Genomic DNA, 21,789 nt, shown 5'->3' with positions numbered 1-21,789 from the left:
TAGTACCAATTTTTACCTGCAGGCTGTTTGAAGAATGATTTCAATTAAAACGACCTTATCTTTAGACCAACTTCATGCTTACTACCCAGGAAATTATAAAATGTGGTATGTAAAAATCTCTGGCCACGGGACAAAGACAAAAGAAGAATAAAGTAAGGAATTAGTTTTTGATTATTAACAAAAAAAAAAGCTGACCACCTCGTTCTCAGATTGGACAGCGATTAAGTCACCCAATTACATTTTAAATCCCTAATAAATAAATGTTATGTGTTCATATGGTAACAAAGAATTCCAGAGAGAATAATGAAATTTTTGAGCTGCTAACTTCTGTAGACTTTCATTTCTGTCCTTTACTATACCGATAATTCCCTAAGAAACAAACTCATTGAAGTCATCTCTTGATTAAAAAGCAATCTGCAAGAACTTTCATTTAAAAAAAACACTGATTAACAAAGGAGCCAAAGAAATTCAATGTAGAAAAGACAGTCTGTTCAACAAATGGTGCTGGAACAACTGGACATATATGTACAAAAACTAAACCACACATAGGCTTTCAAACTTCCAAAAATTAGCTTCTCCAAATGAATTACAGACCTAAACGTAAAATGCAAGACTATAAAACTCCTAGAATATAACATAGAATAAAACCTAAATAGACCTTAGATTTGGGGATGGTTTTTTCAGATACAATATCCAAAGCACCGATTCATAAAAGGAAAAATTGACAATTTAGCCTTCATTAAAATTTAAATTTCTGCTCAACGAAAGATACTACAAAGAGAATGAGAGGCAAACCACATACACTGGGAGAAAAATCTTTGCTTGTATCTAAAAGATAAAAAGAATTCTTAAAACTCAACAATAAGAAAACAAAATGGGCAGGAGGGGGAATTGGAGGAAGGTGGTCAAAAGGTACAAACTTCCAGTTATAAGATAAACAAGGACTAGGGACGTAATGTACAAAATGATGGCCTCAGCTAACAATGCTGTATGACACATAGGGAAGTCAGGGCAGTAAAGTCCTAGGGTTCTCATTACCAGGAGAGAAAATCCTTTAAAATCTGATTTTACACAAGATATCAATGGGTACAAAGAACATTCAAAACCAACTGCTAAAAGGTACAGGGTTTCTCTAGGGGGTGCTGAAAATATTCTAAATTAGACAGTGGTGCTGACTTCACATTCTTTGAACATAACTGAAAACTACTGATATGTATTAAATGATGAGTTTCATGGTATATAAATTATTTCTCAATAAGGCTGCTATAAGAATAATTCACAAATGCCTCCCACATTTATGCACAAATTATTAGTGCAAAGACAAGGATATCAGTGACCACATATCAGATATGCAATATCACTGTTTCTTATGTTAAGATAGACATAAAAACTCATACATTTCCTGTTGGTCTTAAATATGCACGGAGACGCACACAGAACGATCTGTAAAAGTGGATATACACAAAAAAGATAATTAAGTTCATGTATTTTGCTCTACTTTTCCCCATCATGTAGTCATATGAGACTTGTGTAATGAAAAGTTTCGAGAGCATAATAACTTGGTTAACACATGCATCTCCCTTTATTTACACTTCCCCCGACTTGAAATACTTGCCCAACCTATAGAAGCACTGTTAAGAGTTCTAATAACCAAAAAGACTTTCACTAAGTGTGCTTTCTATGTTCCCCAATCAAATCATTTGGAGAACATGGAAATAATGAAAGACACAAATACTGGACTCTTCACCAGATATTAAGATTTACCTTTTCTTCCAGGCACTTTTTGTATCTTTCTAGGTAAACCCAGCACCTAATACATCATCTGGGACAGAGTAAGCATTCAGGATGCAGCTGCTGAATGAACAAATAACCAGTGTGGTCATTCTCATGGGGGACACTGCCTCTGAATACACACCCTGCCCATCCTCCATCCCCAGAGAAGGCTAAACTTGTTCCAGCGCCCACCCTTCCCTAGGAAGTCTACCCCAGCTCCAGGTTGTTTCTGACTGGCGAAGAGCAATCCCATTCCTTTTGCCAGTTCAGGAATGAATATGTGACACCTAAGGGGAGATGTACTACAGGAAGGCGGTTCTTGAAAAGGTGTCCTTTCTCCTTACAGATACTATCTCGTTTGAAACATGCCAGGTGCCTGCCACCAGCTTGAGGATTAAGCCCCTACCAAGGTCAGCAAAGCCAAGTGGTGCAAAGAGCTTCGGTGACACCAGTGAGCTAATTAACCAACCATCCCTAAAGCCTGTTAGATCACTAAAATTCCTCTTATTTAATGTAATGTCCTCCTTATTTAAATGAGTAGGAGTGGCTGCTGTTTGCAGCCAAATGCATCTATTTTATAAAAATCCTACGGTGCTGTAAGTTGTGATCAAAATCACGATGATGTAAGTACTCCAACAATACAAATACTGTATTTTTGTTCCTCTTTTCAACCAAACTACTCAGCCTGGATTCCCAACATTCTTCTAATCATACCTCACGTTTGGCTGAATGGCCAGAAGTTGGCTGACATACTCAGATAGGAGCCACCCTGTGACAAGCAGACAATCGACAACCTCAAAACAAATGCAGAACTTCCAGAAGACATATAACATTGAATCACCCTGCTTATCCTAAACTAGAGGGCCAGCGTCAGGAGGAATTGCACTACGACATTTATTTTAGGTGGTATTTTTCCACTAATGTTTACACTAAGTGGTTTCATTTGGAACCTAAAACAAAATGTTATCATCTGCAAAAGAAAAACATTTGGTTACGAGACTTCTTTGTTCCAAACACCTAAAAGGACTTCCATAAACAATAAAGAAAAATAAAGGATTTTAAACAATTGGAAACATTTTTTTTTCCAAAAACTAAAACACATTGGAAACCTGGTGCTAAATCAACTTCCCAAACAGCAGAACAGCTGTAATCACAGAGTAACTGCAGAGAAAGAGAAAAACATCTAAACAAAATGTCCAGTTTAATATCCTACCAATCAGCTTCTTTAAAACCCTTATTTCACTGAGATCACCATCCTCATGACAAAAGAAAAGGAAAATGTCTGCAAAGTAGGCAAACCCAACGTAGTAAAATAAGTTGTTTCTTGTTTTTTAACCTGTAACTATGTATTTTCTAAGAATGCTAGTGGTAAAAATAACTTACACACTCATACAATATGTTTACTGAACATGAATGATATATTAAATGTTGACTACAAAATGAATCAAACTTTTATCCAATTATATTTCTGTTCTAGATACTGTGCTAAGCCCTGAGGAGCAAAGATTAATAAGACAATGCCCTGTCTTCAAAAGTTCACAATGGAGACCACCCATCCTCCCCGCCCTTCACTCTCACCCTCCAAGTCCAACCTCAGAAATCTCACCACCTTTCCCCCATACGGCACAGGCCAAACACTAAAAAGTCATTCTGGATTGTTTTCTACACACAATCCCTCAGTAAGCCCTACACGTGTTAGTTACTCCTAACCTCCAATAAGACACAACCAGAAGCCAACCACTTCCCACCAACTCCACTGCTGAGGCCCACGTCCAAGCCACCATCCAATCACTCCTCCACCCCAACACAGACTCCTGCCTGGCGCGCCTGCTGCCCCCAGCCTGTTCTCCGCACAGCAGACACGGCGCTCTTCTCAAGGCACGAAGAGAAGCCCATCATTCTCCAGAGGAAATCCCTTCCACGTCTTCCTCCTGGTGCTGTCATAAACCTCGTGACCTGACCTCTGACTAACCCGGCCCATCATCCTACATGTAGACATTCTCAGTGAGGAACTCTTCTTCCCTCTTCCCACATTTCCTCATCTTTCTCCTCCATGAGAGAGATAAATTATAAATACACTCTGGCTTTCCCTCCTTCATGGTTCCTTCTCCTCGGCTGATTGTTAAGACCCTGGCAGTCACTCCTTTTCACGCCCAGCTCCCTGCCATGCCCGAAGCAGACCTACCATCAGACCCAGGTGTTCTGTCCAGACAGGCTGCAGACCTGCCTCCCTTGCTCTCCAGTATCCTCCTTTCCGATTACACTGCAAACTGAGTCAGGCCACGATTCTCCATGTAGTTGATGGACAAACATATTCAGAATCTACCTTGCAGACCCAACTCTTGCCTGCAAAGACCAAGATTTAAGAAGCAGAGTATCAAGTGCCCACTTTGTATACTTCTGGTACAACGGGCAAGATTCCAGACGGAGAGTATAAAGTCCCCATGCTGACCTTGGGTGTCAGTCGCATTCTCCAATCTGGCTTGTCTAGAGCCATGAACTTGGAGTTTTTATATGCTCATATAATACATACCTCGTTAATGAGGTAGATATTTTAATCTTCACCTGGCTCCTGTCTGTTCTTCCTTGGCTAGAACCAAGGAGAGAGAGGGGTTATTAATTAGTACACATTGGCAGTGTGTAAGTGAAGTGGAGACTGGAGGCTGGGAAGGAAGTTTCCAGAAATAATCCATATATATTTGGACTGTTTTTAAACTCAGTTACAAAAGGGGCCCCAGCTCACCTGGTATGTACATTAATGTTGAAATAATAATTTACTCTAACTGCGGGAGAGCAACGATTCCTACCAAAACACCTGCAAATATTGTAATTGTGTATTTTCGGTAGCTACATCTTTGAAAACATGTTATTTACCCAGAGGTACAAAATCTTTTCTGCTGACAAAAATAAATAAAACCCTGATAGTCTGACATTCTACATTTTGTAATATGCAGCTATCTAGTAAATTGTAATGACTAACTGCCCTGGTAATTCCACTAGCCTCAGATGTAAAAAATGCAGTTTTCCTCATCAATCTTCAAGGGAACAGATTTAGAAAAATAAACAAAGGTAAAACTTGTTAAATATTAAATCAGTCTCACACAGGTAAAGCAGACTGCTCTCATCACACTCTGTGTACCCCACAGTGTGTTACCTCTGGAACCCTTACAAGACCAGAGCTTCTTAAGGCTCCTTAAGGGTAAGAGCATGGCCTTTTTTAAAAAGCAAAGTTTAGACCCCATTTTGTTTCTTTTTCCCTAATGCTTTTGTATTGAAAGAGATACTCTTCTACTAACTTATAGGTGATATAATAGCAAGAAATCAATTTGTACCCAAGTAAAAGAGATCTGATATTTTTTCCTATAAAAACACCAGCCAAAATTGGGGTATTTCACTTGAATCTCCAGTTGTTATCTGGTTCTTTGGGATTCTGCATATGAGTTCATAACCAGCTAACAGCAAGAACTGTCCATAGAGGACCACCAGTATTACTGAACTGTGGCATGATATTCTGGTTCAATATACATCAGATCACACCCCTGAACACCCACCTACATCAGCTGAACTGTTCAAAGACTAAGAAGCAGACATGAACTCAGCATGAGTGGGAGAGAAAAAAAAAGAAAGGGTTGAAACCTTTATGATCTCAGAATAAATGCAAAGTTCAGGAATAAATGGCACTACTGGAAATATCAGTACAATGCAGCAGGCAATGCAAGAGGACGCCTTGGGAAAAGAAGGCAAGACGCATGGCCAACAGAGCAGAGCTGTTTGCAGGATTCCAGAAGACACCGGATTCATCGAGAGCCACTCTGGAATGCCTGAATAACAGGCTGAGCAGGTGGCAATAAAATCTCTGTTGCATTCTATAGGTACAAAACTTAACAGTATGTGCTAGAGTAAGAGCCAGTGCCTGGAGAGGAGGCATCTGAACTGTGGTTTGAAATGCCAAAGAAAATATTATTTGCGGACCTAAAAACAAAAATTATTTGAGAGTTTTAGCAACAGTACATGAATGGATTTTGGTCTTAGAGCAAGTCTGAGCTGGTAGAGCATGGAAAGAAACATATCTCAGGCTCCAAATCACCTGGGAAAAAGTAGGCAAAAAGACTTCTGATTAAGGGAGGAACAGAATACAATACAAACAACTGGGCACATGCCATCAAATTATCAACGGGAAGTATTTACAGTCGAGCACTGGTTTCCAAACTCATGCTCTGTAATTGGCCCGAGGTCTGAGAAATCCAGAATTCTTCTGCTAATGCACTTAACTTTAAAAGAAAAGCAAAACTCTGAGGTTATCAAGAAGCCTTAAGGACAGATAAGATGAGTTTTTTCAGATTCCAATCTCAATCCTGGTGGCCAACACAGAAAGAGGCCGAGGTGCTGGTCAGTGCTGCACCTCTAGGGGGAGAGGAAGGTGGCAGCAGACGATGTCAGTGCTCCCCGCCAGACCCCTCAGATGCCTTTATGCCCTGTCCCAAACTAGCAGGGACGTACGCACACCAGCGGGCTCCATCCTAACTGGTACCTCCCAGGTGTCCGGTGTGAACGGGCTACCTAGGGGCTCGTGGCCCTGTCCATCAGAACTGCAGGCACCGCAAGCCAAGTGCAAATACAAACTGAGAAAGAGCTGTGCCACGTGCTCTCTCACAGGGCACCCTTTTCCCGAGACTACCACAGGACCTGGGTCGTGTTCCATAACCACACATAGGTAACCACTGGCTTGAGGACAAGCGCTACCCGTTTGAGAGCTGCCGGTGGCTGGCTCTGGAGCTGTGGGGCATTTAGAAAGGACTTAAATAACCAGTCCTCATTTCCCCACCAGAGGAGGGAAGGCTCATTACCTCCCTCTGAGAGGGCTCGAAGGGCCCCAGAGCGGAGGCCTATGGTAGGACCAGTCACTCTCCTTTCTTTGTGCTCCTTCTGTACCCTGGCACCTCCAAGGCTAAAGTAATAAAAATGGACTTCAATAATGTAGCTCAAGGCTGGGAAGCAGCTCTCTCATCATAAGGAAGAGGACTGAAGGCGGCAGGCAGTAAAACTTTGCAGTTCAAAAAATGTTGATCGCTTTTCAAATGCTGCCCCGGCAAGCCACCCACCAGTGAGGGAGCCTCTCCCCTGCCGTGCTGAGCAGCACAACTGGACAGAGCAGAGAATGGCAGACCATCCACCCTGAAGGGCCAGACTCAGAGATGGAAGAACGACAGAGTAGGGGGAAAGGTGCGTGAACTAACGGGTTACAGGAATCTTAGGTGAAAAGAGCAGGCTTGAAGGGGACAGACAGGGAGAGTCTGCATCAGTATCCTTTGAATTGTGTCAAAAGTACAAATACTGCTTATTCAAAACACAAGCATAAAATAAGGAGTAAGATAAAATAAGAACGTCCATCGTCATGTGACTGTAACAGTACCCGAACACAGAATGCATAGAATCAATAGCTCTTTGGGTGGCAAAGCGAGAGGACTGAGAATGCTAATGTGCAACAATAATACTGTAAGCACATCAAGGAACCATGAGAATACATAGTGCAAAACGAGATGATCTGCTGCAGCTCTGTCAGCCTCCTTAAGTTTCCTAGATGCAAGTCTTTTTTTCAAAATAAAAATTATAATCATCATCTGCTCAGCAATGCATCATAACCAGCTGGGCAAGACAGTAATCTGACCACTAAAATTTTCAGAGAGAACAGAGCAAATATCAAAAGTCATTAACAACCACCTAGATAATTGCTGTTTTTATCATTTATGACTTATTTAGGTTATCTTTTTCTGTCACATAAATGTTTCATTTTTGAAAACCTTCACAGTAAAAAAAAAATTAACTGCTGAGAAAATTAAGACCTTACAGAAAAATAGTGAAAGCCATTAAAAATACTTTTAGGTTTATAAAAGTAAACAATTCAAACAGCATGTTAAATTAAGGCAAATCAATGACATTTTCTACTTAAATCATAATGAAGACTGTATTATGAATTTCTATTTCCCATCACCTGTACTGCAGAAATCTTTTAAGAATCTCTTCTTAAGCAACCCCACTCCTACGTCCAGCAGTTTCAGCAATACAACGATGCTCAAAAATGTTATCTCGCTTGCAGGTAATACATTAAGATGTGTTTTATGTGTCAATTTGGCCAGATGGTAGGCCAGTATTTAATCAAATGCTGATCTAGGTTTTGCTGTGAAGGTGTTTTGTAGATGTGGCTAACATCTACTATCAGTTGACTTTAAATAAAGGAGATTACTGCCAATCCTGTGTGTGGCTCTCATCCAATCAAGAGGCCTTAATTGCAAAAACTGAGGTTTGCCAGAGGAGATCTGCCTCAGGACTGAAACATTTATTTCTGAGTTTCCAGCCTACAGATTCCCACCCACCACCCACACAGTCATGAGAGCCAATGCCTTGAAACACATATATACACACACACATATATATCATATGCATATATATCATCCATTGGTTCTGTTTCTCTGGAGACCCTAACTGAAAAGTACATATTCAGAGAAACATTGTATGTGTCATTCTCTGTTCCAGTATTTTATCCCTTTCTGATTTTACAATCCTACTTCTCTCAGCCCCACCTACACATATCTCACTACCACCCTCCTCATAAACCACCAAATAAAACTCTTGGGGCCAAGTTTTCTTTTGCAAGTTCTTGTTTCAACAGTATCTGTACCTCTGCTTTTCCATCTCTCAGGCCCTTTCTTCTTTTAAAGGTTAGAAAAGAAGAGTAATGAAAATGGTTGGCATAAACTAGGATGAAAATTCTCATGCTCTACAGATGCACATTTGCATATACAAATTCCTGCATTAGAGAGATTTTTAGATTATAAAAGACTACCTATGGTGTCACAGCTCTTTAAATATATTTTTTTAAAGGTAAAGTACATTTTAAGCTGGGATTTTCATTCCAACACGGAGCTCTATGCAATTAGAACTACAACTGGGAAATAAAAGTTAAAGGAAAAGTGGAATTTCATTTACAGAAATCAAATTCTAAATCCATAAAGACAATATGCTTATTTTGAAATCCAAACATCCACATGCACGAAAAACTTCTTTTCAGTGATGAACTATATAAACTGCAGGGTTTTAAAATAATTGTCTGGTAAGGTATTTCAATAGTATTTTTTTAAATGCTAAACTTTCAAGGTACTTAGATTCCTTAAAATCGGAACGTTTCAATGCCTAGTCAACTGGAATCACTATCTATTAACTTAGCCTTATAAATGCAATTAAACATATTTTAAATATTTAAAACAACAGTCACATCCTCACCTCCCACATCAACCTGTAATCCATATTTTCATCCAAGTCTTCAGGCATTTTCTTCTCTCCAGCAAATGGTCCAAACTTTTCACCCTGGGTAGTGACGATTACATTGAAAAAGGATTAGTACAATAATCAAGTTACTAAAATAAACTATTATTACTCCCTGGAAAAATTTTTTTCTTCAAATCTTCATGCCCAATGATTGAGATACATTTAAAACATTAACTAATTTACCCAACACAAAGTATTTACATATTTAAAATGCAACTTAATCAACTTCCGGTTGAACAGCCTGAATCCCCAACACAGGAGCCAACATAAAAGGGTTAAACTGCTCAACATTTAAATTCTGACAAGGTTCTGAACATCATATGTTTCAAACCTCTGCAGCCCCTGGCACATGGTGTTAAAATGACAAGCACTGAGTCCTGCCTGACTTGAGAGACAAGCCCACCAGGCAGAAAATCACCTGGTTTCCATAAAAATCATAAATTCATCCCAATTATGAACAAGAAAGAAGTAGGTCTGCCATTCTCAGAGGAAGACTGTTCATAAATAAAGTTTAAATTCTCCTGCCAGTCTTTCAAAGGGGGCACACGACAAATCGAGGTTTCTCAAAGTGCGTGCTTGGAATCACCAGCGTGAGATCCACCAGCGGCGCTTGTTTCAAATTCGGAGTCCTGTACTTATTAAAATCAGACTCTCTGGGAGTGGGATGTGGGGAGCTGCATTTGGGCAAGTTCCCAGGTGAGAACCGCTGGTGCATACCAGGAGCGGCTGGCCCCTGCAGGGAGGGGCCTATGGGTAAGCAACACTGTTTTCTCAACTAAGGCAACCAAAGCAGAGACTGGAGAGGCAGAGGGAGTGGGGCCAGGCTTGTGCAGCCAGATGTTCTGTAGAAATGTACGCAGAGAGGAGATAGGGTCGCTCATGCCTTTGAGAGCCTCCTCCAAACCTGCCTGTGACCATTCCACAGTAGAGCCCTTCCCTTCACAAGGAGGTGGAGGGAAAAAACCCAACAAAATATCCAGGGGAACTTCTGAAGAACATTATTTGGGGGGAAAATAACCACCAAAACAATGTTTCAAGGAATATAAATTACTTAATGAACAACAGAAAACCTAACTCCTGGCAATAGTCCAATGTTAAAGCTTAAAGGCATTACAACTAGTTAATGCAACCTCCCATTGTACAGATAAAGAAAAGAAGTTCTGAGAAGTCACAAATAATGGCAGAGCCGAGAAGACCTGTTCTTTACTGTTACCTGGGGGACAGTAAATAGCTACAGAGATCCCTGAAATCAAGACTATAATCCTCAATCACTCAAGCACCAGTACACCAAAGAAACAGGGAGACTGCTGTTTATAACATGGAGTTACTGATACTGATAATGTTTATCGAGCACATTTCAGACAGGCTGGGGACCGCTCTGCTTCTCAGTCCTTCCATGCTGAAACTGGCACACAGCATCCCCTCTCCGGCAGACACAACAGCCCCACAGATGATTATCTTTAAAAGGTCATCACTTCTTCCTTCAACATGGGACCTCACTGGTATTAATGTCACTTAAGAAAAGCTGTATAAGAAATGAAAGAAGAGGGGAGGGAAATTAACAGGGACTCAATTACTATGTGCTACACACCAAATAACCCAATGTGGGAATCCCCCATTTAACAGTAAATAAACTGAGACTCAAGAGTTGAAACAACTTGCTTGATGATGGTCTATCACCCAGCAAAGATCAGAGAAAGGGCTGGAAACCAGTGGCTTATTGTGAGTAGAGAGCTCAGGCCGTGTCCACTTAACCACGTCACCACTCAGAACCCTGACAAGTAACAGAACGACCTGGTGCCCAGGAGGCTGGGGCCTCTCTGCCAACTTCCCACTGACCACGTTTAGCAATTACTCAGGCTGTGCCGTGCCCACAATGCACTGACTGCTGAATTGAATGAAGAAACTGATGTTAAATCCAGTCCAGAAGAAGACCAAAAAATAAAGCATGTTCTTGTTAATAAATTTGAGGATTTGGCATTAAGGCATATATAGTTCAACTTTTCACTCCACTTTCTCATGAATTTAGCCTTTGTCAACTAATGCAGAAGGTAATCATCTCAGTACACACAACCCACTGCAACTGATCTACCCATGCCAGTCAGTCCTTCTCTGCAGTACACATTTGGAGGAAATAGAAAATTGAATCGATCAATTCAGCAGTGTTCAAAGGACTGAAAAGGAAGGAATGGAAACCCAAATAAATGCACTGGGATCAGGGAAAAAAGCCTCGTTGGATGCAGGCCTAGTAAGATTATTAAAGGATATACAGCTTTGAAAATTCAAAATAAGAATCAGAACTGAGACCTTAAAGCCCTGCTATTAATAGAAAGCAATCACTCTATCATAAACGCAAACTACCAAACTGTAATAAATACGGCTTTTGATTTTTGTCCTCAGCCCATGGTAAGAAATATATATTGCATCGCAGCCTAGCATATTCACATAGATACAGTTGACCCTTAAACAACACGGGTTTGAACTATGTGGGTCCACTTATATGCAGGTATTTTAACTACACCACCCTGGTGGGTTGACTGCAGGGATGTGGAAGAATTGAAAATACTGAGAGCCAACTATAAATTATGCATGGATTAACCCCCACTATGTTCAAAGGTCAGCTGTCCTCAGAAACATACACATATAAAACTAAAATGTAAATTTCTTTAAATTATCCTACACTTACTCTGTACATGTATTCGATATTTTCTACTCTATTTTACTTTACTTTTAAAAAGATACTAGTTTTGACCCAATAAAGTTAATTTCACAACTTACCAATGGGTTGCAATTCAGTTTGAAAAACACTGACACTACAACATAGGAAGAAGGGTCTGGCTGAGTTAGGGGAGGGTATAGCTCAGTGGTAGAGCATATGCTTAGCATGCGCAAGGTCCTGGGTTCAATCCCCCGTACCTCCACCAAATAGATAAATAAATCTAATTATCTCCTCCCTCCAAAAAATAAAAACAAAGAATACAGAGGAGGTAATTTTATAAGTATATTTAGCCCTCTGGATTTGGTAAAACTGCCTTCCTTGGCAGTACATTGGAAAGTATACTAGTGAGTGTATTAAAATGATGTGATCAAATAAACTTGGGTTTCTGTGGATGCAAGATTATAAAAATATAGTGAACTCTTAATTATCCACACAATTGTGGTAAGAAAAAGTGCAGATAATTAAAACAATTTATATGTGGTGTTTGATGAAGATTTTATAACTTACTAGACCCACTCCCACTTGGAAGCCTTCCTCTAAGGACCCCAGCACCTGCCACCTACTCCCTTCTACAACTCTTTATTCATTGTTGTTTCTACTACACAAACAGCACTTTCTTACAATCATAATTTTAATATATCCATTGCTTTATTCACTAACCATTTCTATGGAATGCCTAACCTAAGGAAACCTCTCCGATTTCAGCAAGCTTCAAATCTGCTTGCGTAACACACCTACGAAAGGAAGATTTAGGGCACTCACCCCACATTATGTGTTACTTTTTTCTTTTAGTTGAACCACATGAAACTGCCAATATCTGACCATTTTTGACCTACAAAAATGAAAATTTTTTCATAGGATTCATTAAAATATACATATACATGTGCACGAGCATATTAAACACTCGAGGTGAGGTTCATAATTAATGACAGGAAGGAAACCAACATTTCGAACTATCTTCTTGAAAACCCCAAATTTTCCAGCTGACTTCCTGTCGTCATCGGTTTTACTTTCTGTGCTTTAGCAGCAGGAAAGCTCTCAGGTCTACCACCTTCTTGCTGTTCACGTGTGTCTGCATCACTAATACTACCTTCAGTCTGCAACTTCATTGCAAGAAACCTTCCTAGAATTCTTCACTTTAACTAAAGAGTTACTACGTCAAATGCCTACAAGGTTAGGGAGGAAAGCAACACAACATCAGACAACAAACATGTCAAGGACACACTGACAACTCAAATTTGTATGTGAAATCACTACTATTCTATACTGACAACGAATTTCATGTTTTCAAAATTCTGTGCAGATCAAATAAAATGTGACCATAGGACAAATTCAACCTGTAGACCCCAAACTGTCCAAGTCAAACTCAACTCTCAGACTGGCTCAATCCCGAGCCTACCATGGCACTTCTTTACTGTCCCTGAACAAAGCAGAATTTGGGACCCACTGGATTAGACAATAACTTTTAATAAAAAATGTACGACTACAAACATGTGGGCCATTGTCTCTCACTGCGATAAATACTATTAGCAAGAAGTTGAAAGCAAGATTTACTGAAGATGTCTCTCTTAACATAGTGGTAAAAGCACTAGCTGAGGCCTCCAGAGACCTGGATCCGAATCCTTGCTCTGCCACTAAGTATCTGTGACACATTAGGATGTCACCAACTTCTGAGCTTCAGTTCCCTCACCTATAAAACTTAGGAACTTGGATTAGCTGATTTCTAAGATTCCTTCCAGGTCTCAACTCCTATTAGAAAGAGCTTCCACAGACCAAATTTAGAACAATTTGAGAATCAGAGAAAATAAGAGTGTAATTGATTAAAACACTTAAACAAATTCTGAAGTCCATAGTGACTGCTGGAGAGGAAAAAAAAGAATTTTTTAAAAGCCTCATTTGCCATCATTAAAGATTACTAAAATTAATGAAGAGAGAAAACCAAGCATTTTGTCCTACTTTTTCAATAATAACGCAAGATCAGACTAAGCAGACAGTAGCAGATGATTAAGGAAACTCTTCTTTACAGAGGAATGCTAACTTATAAATAAAGGAGGAATAGTCAAGGGAATCATCATTTGGAAATCCCTAATAATATAGCTGATTCAGGCAAGGATCATCAATGGATGATCCTTAAAACCATTAGGCCAAAGGTTGATAGTAAAATAGATACTAGCTCACAGGTTACTGGTTAAGAACAAAGTACATTTACAGTGGAAAAATTACATGAACCCAGTGTTGGCATTACTAAGGGGAAAACTAGATATTACATACCCTTTGCTCTAAAGCAGTGTGAAGTTAACCATTCCAGCCCTTCATCCTTCAGCATCCACCAGAGGGATGTGATGGGGGTGTTTGCCGAACTCTCCAGGCACCTCTAGAGGTGAACGGGCAGGTGAACATAGGGAGCCCTCTCCACGCTGTCCTGTCTCTCACCCAGCACCTGGGCAGGTCCTGCTACCAAGGAGGAGAGCACACGGATACAACACGTAAGAGAGGGAGGTGGATGCTTCCTAGGTGCCATCCTGCCTCCCGCTGCCAAAACCGCACGATGTTCTGCAATGTACAAAGTATCCTGAGGGTGGGGAGAAGTGTGTACTATGCAATGTCGGTGTGTTTTTAAAAAAGTAAAATAATCTGTATCTAACTCTCAGGTTAGAAGAAATACAGAAGATAAGAAACACATAAAATGATGTGCCTTGGGTAAACAATCAGATAAATTCAGATTGTGAGATACTCTACAATTAACCTGATGTCTTCAGAAAGTAACTACTATTTAAAAAGAGAGAATGAAGAGAGAGAGATACTAGGAAGAGGAAGACTGTTAGAAGCAATTTAATAGACACAACCAAGTGTAATAGGTGGTCCTTGAGGATCCTGGTTCAAAAATAAACAGCTATGAAAACATTTTGGAGGCAATTGGAGTAATTTGAAAGTGGGCGAGAATTAGAAGATATTAGAAAATCATTTATTTTTGTTGGATGTTACAATGATAGTATGGCTATTTAGGAGAATGTCCTTATGCTGAAATATGGAACAATAAATCATCATAATGTCTGTAATTTACTTTGAAATGGTTCAGGAAATAAAAATATATATACATAGAGATGAAATAAATTATATTAAAGTGAATCAATCTGCAGTTGAATCATTTGTATGTGAAATAATGATGTTTTTCACAGAAGGAGTGTAGAGTCCCCACTTAGAACATAATTATATTTCAGTATTAAACTACTGTGCATGTGTGTGCCCTTGCAGTACAATAGGGCCATCAATAAAGTTCATTGCTAAAAAGTTCAATACGAAAAATATCCAATCTTCTTTCCCTTCTATGACTGCCTAGGTACAGACAAGTTGCCTCCCTATACGCATTCTCCTTAGCAGCACAACGCTGACCTTGTTGAGAGTACTCATGTATCCAGGTAGAAAAACTACATTTACCAGTCCCCCAGTTAGATAGAGAGGAGAGCTAACAACCTAGAAGCTAGAAATCATTGTAAGAACCTACCACAAAGGCTCTTAAATGAGAGCTAAGTCAGCTGCAGGTTACTTCCTCTTTCTCCACTCCTGGAATAAGAGCATGATAGATGGGGCTAAAGCAGCCATTTTGAGGCCAAGAGAATTGCAAAGACTTCCACCCTGACATTATGAGTCACTGAACTGACAGCAGCAAATGCCCACCTTGTTATAGGGAGAATACCTAGAGGTTTAGATAGCTGCAGTTGTCTCTGTTGCTCTGAGCTGATACAGCTAACATCAAGCAAAAAAAAAAAAAAAAAAAAAAGAAAGAAAGAAAATGCACTAGTGCCCAGAATATATCAAAATTATTCTTTATGAATTGCATCAGTTATAAAATAAATATGAATTGTGAAATGGAGGAAAGTTGTGACAGAGAAGTGATTCTGGGATACAGTGACCTGAATGTGATACTTTTTCCTTTAACCCCAGCTCTAAGCTACTTGCTTCTCGTGAGCAAAACAACTACTGCTAGCATGTACAGGCAACTGCCTATGAGTGAAGCCTTAAGTTCTGGCACAGAACTGCTGTAAGACATTCTTTCAAGTGGGCTGAGTAACAAACTGGAAAATAGCAGAAGAGCCAGTGCTGAGGACTGGAAAGCAGGGCATCCTGAGAAGAACCTGAAAGTCAGAGAAGGCCAGGGCCACAGCCCTCAGTCCTTTCTATCCTTGCAGCCTAGGGAAGTGCAAGGAGACCAGAGAGCCAACAGGCAGGGCATTGACAGTCTATCTGCCACTGCAGGCCCAAGGCAATAGAGGCCGCTCTGCTTAAGGGCAGGGCTGGTAGCACAGAGGGTTCTCCAATAACCAACCTTGGGCTTCAATAAAGCGAACAAGGCAAACTGCCTATACAAAGAGGCCCAGTTGCCTACAGACCGAGTAGAAAAATTAAATTCCTACCCTGTAAAAAAGGACTTCTGCAGGCGATGGATTACTTTAATTAAAGGAATATGTCAATTACATAAGGGGATTTAAGGAGATTCAAGCATAGCACTCAAAAAAAATTTTTAAGAGTGAAAAAACATAATTTCCCAGTCAAATACTTTTAGAGAATAAATTGAAAGACGAATAAAACAACCTGAGAATCACTTACCCAGTCAGGAAATCCTTTACAGTCAGATGGGAAGGAGAGTCACTTGATGATATACACAGATTCAGAGAGAATATTATCCACAAGATTTAATGAGAAAAAGAGCTGCAAAAAGTCTCTAATTTAACAAATGAATCAGAACAAAGGACAAAAATTAGTGAAGAAAATGAATACCCAGTGCATACACACACAAAATTAATGTAAGACAACTAACTGGATATGTAGAATACACAAGCTAAATAACAACTCTTGAAATAACAAAGGACATACTTTCACAACAAGGGATGTAAGTAACACACCACTGCATCAAAACTCAGGATTTTGCGGGAAAGAAAGGCAGGAAGATAAAAGCATCCCCAAAGTTGCATGGCCGGTGGAGGTGGGGGGGGGGGAGCAGTGGGCAGTGGCAGGAAGAAAGGTGAAGAGGGAAGAAATAGAGAAATGAATATATTATGGAAGAAACTGTATGTTGTTGTGGAGAAAATGGCTGAGCTCCAGCTAGCAAATTAAAAAATCATGTGCATCTGATTATGAAAGAAGGGAAGAGTAAGTAAATTATTACAGAAAAAGAGGAGTAGAACTAACAAAGTAAGAAGAGGGGGAGAGGAATGAACAGTGACTTGAACAGACAGCAAAAATAAGAAAAATTAAGAGTAAGTTACAACAATATAAACATAAAGAAAGATGACAAGAATAAAGTCAATTATATCAGCCATTACACTAAACGTGAAAGAGTTAAATGTTCTCATTAAATGAGAGACTGTAATACTGTTTTATGAAATGTAACCTATCTATATATGATTACAAAAAAGACAAAAGAAAATGATAAAAATAAATTAAAATGTGTAGATGAAGATATAACGATAAAAGCAAAGAAAAGAAAGGCAATAGGGTCAATATCAGATAAGGTTAAGTTAACGGCTGAATGCACTGAACAGAATAAAGCAGAACATTATGTAATGATATAAAGTATATATATGAAGAACATAGGGCAGCGAGAAACCAGCAGCATAAAAATATCAGAAATGCAAGAACTAGAGTGAGTGACTTTAAAATATCTTTCAAAGTTGGACAGATTCAAGTAATAAAAATAGTAAGAATATACAGAAGATGCCATTAATCTTAAAACTTCCAAAGTTCAATATCTATCAAGGATTTAGAAAGACTATCACTCCTACCCTAATAATAAGAAAGGCTAATAAACTATAAAATCATAACTTTTCTTGAGGAGAGCACTAGCTTACCTAAGGCAGATCACAGAAGGAAGAGCTGCTGGCCACCATTCAACCAAGTGAGAAATCAGCTAACATTTTAATGCTTTGCTAAAGAAGGCATGTGAGGTAGCTTGACTGTACAGACTGCTGGAAGCCCCAGACCCAAGGGAGTTCACACACAGTGGCAGATTCTTTTCCAAGGCCCTCCCCATATAAGGAAGACTGGGGCACAGAAAGGAGGAGAGAGCACCTCCTGCAGTGGCGCAGGCACGCAGAAGGAGAAGAGCAGCTCTGCATGAATGCACAGCACCCCACATCTCCTGCCCGGACTTTTCTCTCATATAAGGAGAAGCCTTAAGCTACCACAAGAAACGCAGCAAACTCTGTCACGTCCAGGATGCAGATAAAGATCCACTGCTGCTGAAGGAAGGGCAGGAAGCAGTGCAGACTCAGGGACTTACACCACAGCCCTCAAAAGGCTCCTATCATTGGATAAGGGATAGGAAACGCTCTTCCACAGAACACCAACCACTAATACAAGACAAATGTTTGTCCCCTATGAGAAAGAGAGGTAGGGATGCTATAGAAACCCAACTCCCAGAGCTCAGGCTGATACACCCTAGATAAGAATGAAGCTGGACCAAGACAGAGAACAGAGAGCCTCAAATAACAACCCAGCAGTCTACTACAGGGGAAGGGCAAGAGCATGCCAGCAAGGTGAGAGAACCCCTCTCCAGAGCGGGCATTCAGGGACAGAAGAAAGCTGAGTGTAGAGTATAAACACTGAGAAAAGCCTGGAGCACCCCAGCCACCACCCTAATCACAAGGGAACTCTAGAACCTGAGGCCTGTGGTGCACTGAAAATAACAAGAACAACATAATGCAAACCCACTTCAGCCTCCTAACTAGAATGATCCAAACTCCCACACTAACAGCCGAGCAAAATAAAACATGTGCATATTCCCAAGCATAAATTCTGCTTACTGCACTCAGTTATTCCACAGATGACATTGGCATTCAATCAAAATTACAAGACATACAAAAATACAAACAAGCAAGGAAGCACGGGGAAAATTAGTCCATTGCAAAGAAACAGAGCAATCAACAAAACCAGACAGAGATGACACAGGGACTTCAACAAAAGTTATGATTAATTTATTAAAGAACCTACAAGAAAAGGCAGATGACATGAAAGAGGATAGGGGAGACTTCCGCTGAGACATGGAAACTGTTACAGAGAATCCAGTGGAAATGCTAGAAAAAAAAAAAAAAAAAAAGGTTTCAAAGATGAATTCCTTTGACACTGAAAACCCAACACAGCTAAGAAAAGAAGAAGTAAACTTGAAGACAAAGCAATAGAAATTATCTACACTGAAACATAAAATGAAGAAAAAGGGGGGAAAAAACAGAACAAAAAATATAATCACTGTGGGACAATATCACATCAATTGGCCTGACATACAGGTAACTGAAGTCCCAGAGGAGGAGAGAAAGTTTATGTCAAAAGTAATATTTGAAGAGGTAATGCTAAGAATTCTCCAAAAATGATAAAAAGACATCAAACCACATATGAAGAAGCAAGATTTTAAAAAAAAAATTTAAACACATCATATTCAAACTGCTAACATTCAAAAAAACCTAGAATAAACTTGAAAGTAGAGGGACAGGTTACATATAGAACATAAGATTTACAGCAGACTTCTTGTCAGAAACTGTTTAAGCCAAAAAACAAACAACAACAAGAAAACAAAAATCCATAAGTAAGCGATAGCTTTAATGTAATGGGGGAAAAAAAACCCATCAGCTTGGAGAACATGAATTTCAAACATAAAAGTAAAATACTTTTCTCAGACAAACAAAAGCTGAGTAAATTCACCGCCCACAGACTTGCAATACAAAAAATGTTCAAAGAACACTGCTTAGGCATGAGGAATGTGATACCAGAAAGAAACTTAGTTCAAAACAAAGAAATAAAGAGTTCCAGAAATGGTTAATAATAAAGGCAAGTAACATAGTTTGTCTTATTTTTTAATTGCTTTAAAAGATAACTAATTGAAGTTCTAAGGAAAAAATAGTAAAAATGTACTGGAAGCTTTATAACATCAAACAGATGAAAATAAAGGATGGGAAGGAGGCGTTGCAGGACTAACAAATGTATCTCACTGCCTTTTTGACCCCTCACCCTGTTGTCTAACAGACATCTCAAAATCAACATGCCTTAAACCCAACTCCTGATCTTTCCCCTTCAAACCTGCTGCAACCACAATCTTCCCCCTCTTAGCTGTTGGCTGACAATTCAATCCTCCCAATTTCTCAGGCTAAAATCCTTGGAATCATCCTTGATCCTTCCCTTTCTTCCACTTATCTCATCACCATATTCTGTGTTCAAACTACACTTCCAAGCTTGCCACCATCTTGGTCTAAGCCACCGTCACCTCTCACATGGACTTCTGTGAAAGCACCCTAACAAGCCTCCCAGGTCACACGCTTACCCTGTGGTCACCTGTTCTCAACACAGCAGTCAGACTGATCTTCATAAAGTCAAGTCAGATCATGTCACCCTTCTGCTCAAGACCCTGCAGTGGTTCCCCATTTCACTCAAAGTATCACCAATGGCTCTACAATGGCCTAAAAGGCCCCAAGAGATGCAGGCCTAGTGCCTTTCCCTTCACTCTCTCTCTGAGCTCTTCCCCTAGTACTTGGCCCCCTCGCCAAGTCCATTCCAGCCTCACTGATCTCCTTGTTCCTGGAACACAACAGGCCAACTCCCATCGCAGGGCCGTTGCTCTAACTGCTGCCTAGATTACTCTCCCCCTAGAAATCTCTGGCTACTTTCCTCCCATCCTTTAAGCCATTGCTCAAATTTCCTGTTTAGTGAGGATTCACTGGACCACCTATTTAGAATAACATCCCCCCATACATACCTATAGAATCTGCCAAGTCAACAATACCCAGCTCTACTTTTCCTTGTTTCTATAGCACTTGTCACCTTTTAACATAGTATAAAACTTATCTCATGGTTCACTATTAATCTTCTGTCTCCTCTCACTAGAATGCAACTTCCACAAAAGCCAGAATTTCTGTTTTGTTCACTATTGTATTCCAAATGGCTAATACAGATCTTGATAATACAACTGTGTAAAACAAGACCTAAAGAAATGAAAATTATGGCACACTCTCCATGTAGAATTTGTTCAGTTATTAAAAGTAACAAATTAGAGCCAAAGCAGATTACTTAGAAGGATTTCTACCAGATACTGTTGAATGAAAAGTGCTAGGTGAGAAAATGAGTTTACTCTTTTCTCATTTTTTGTAAAATAACTTGTCAAAACTGTATGAGTAAGTGTATGTCTGTCCTTGTGGAAATGAGCACAGATCCAGTATTTTATCAGTATGAAGAAAAATAATTTTTGGTCTTTTTTTAGTGAAAAGGATGTATGGAATTATCTGAGTTCAAATTAATCCCTTTGTTGGGTATATAACCTTCCTCACAATCAGTTTCCTCATCTATAAGACAAGGGTAACAATGGCCACCTTGAAGGCTTGTTGTAGGGCTTAAATAATAACTGTGTAACGCATCCAGTGACTGTCACTCACCCTTCTGTAACTAGCAACTAGCCCAGTGCCTAACAACTGCAGTTACTCAATAAATATTCATTGAAAGAATTAACTGTATCTGTTAGAATCACCAAAAAGCCAAAATATGAAGCTGTGACAACACCAGGAAACACAAAACCGCACTGAGTCGCTCTCAGAGTGCAAATGTGTGAACACAGAGAAGAGACAGCACATATGGCAGGCGTGATGGCAATTACCTTCCCTCTGACTATGTTTCCAGATTAGTTATCATCAACCACCGAGAACTACAAGCAAATATCCACTGGCAGAATTTTTGTCCTAGCATAAAGGTCCATTGTTCCTTCACCAGAGTCACCTTTAAAGCTGATCAGCAAAACAACTTCCAAAAATCTAGTCTTCTTGTATTAACATTAATGCATGATGATTTTTCCTGTGTTTTTACTTTCCTTTCTTTTTGGGTTTCCTCTTTCCCACATGTTTTTCTAACCCTATGCAACTTGCCTCCCCACCTTTTTTTTTTTTTTTTTTTTTTTTTTTAGTTTATTGTATTTTCACAAACTCAAATTTAAACCT

The 21,789-nt window shown here is 39.6% G+C and overlaps 1 protein-coding gene across 3 annotated transcripts in view; it reads right to left on the bottom strand.

Moving 5' to 3' along the window:
• PRDM5 (PR/SET domain 5) overlaps positions 1 to 21,789 on the bottom strand; it is a 161,170-nt gene that overhangs the window by 132,111 nt on the left and 7,270 nt on the right. For all 3 annotated transcript variants that reach the window (XM_074341504.1, XM_074341506.1, XM_074341503.1), the window contains exon 2: positions 9,055 to 9,138. In XM_074341504.1, coding sequence (XP_074197605.1) covers positions 9,055 to 9,138 — 84 coding nt within the window. The remainder of the gene's footprint in view (positions 1 to 9,054; positions 9,139 to 21,789) is intronic.

This window comes from Camelus bactrianus, chromosome 2 (assembly GCF_048773025.1).
Source record: "Camelus bactrianus isolate YW-2024 breed Bactrian camel chromosome 2, ASM4877302v1, whole genome shotgun sequence".
In the NCBI taxonomy this organism is placed as follows: Eukaryota; Metazoa; Chordata; class Mammalia; order Artiodactyla; family Camelidae; genus Camelus; species Camelus bactrianus.
Note: the sequence above shows the minus strand (reverse complement) of the source record. Positions and strands in the feature narration are given on the sequence as shown.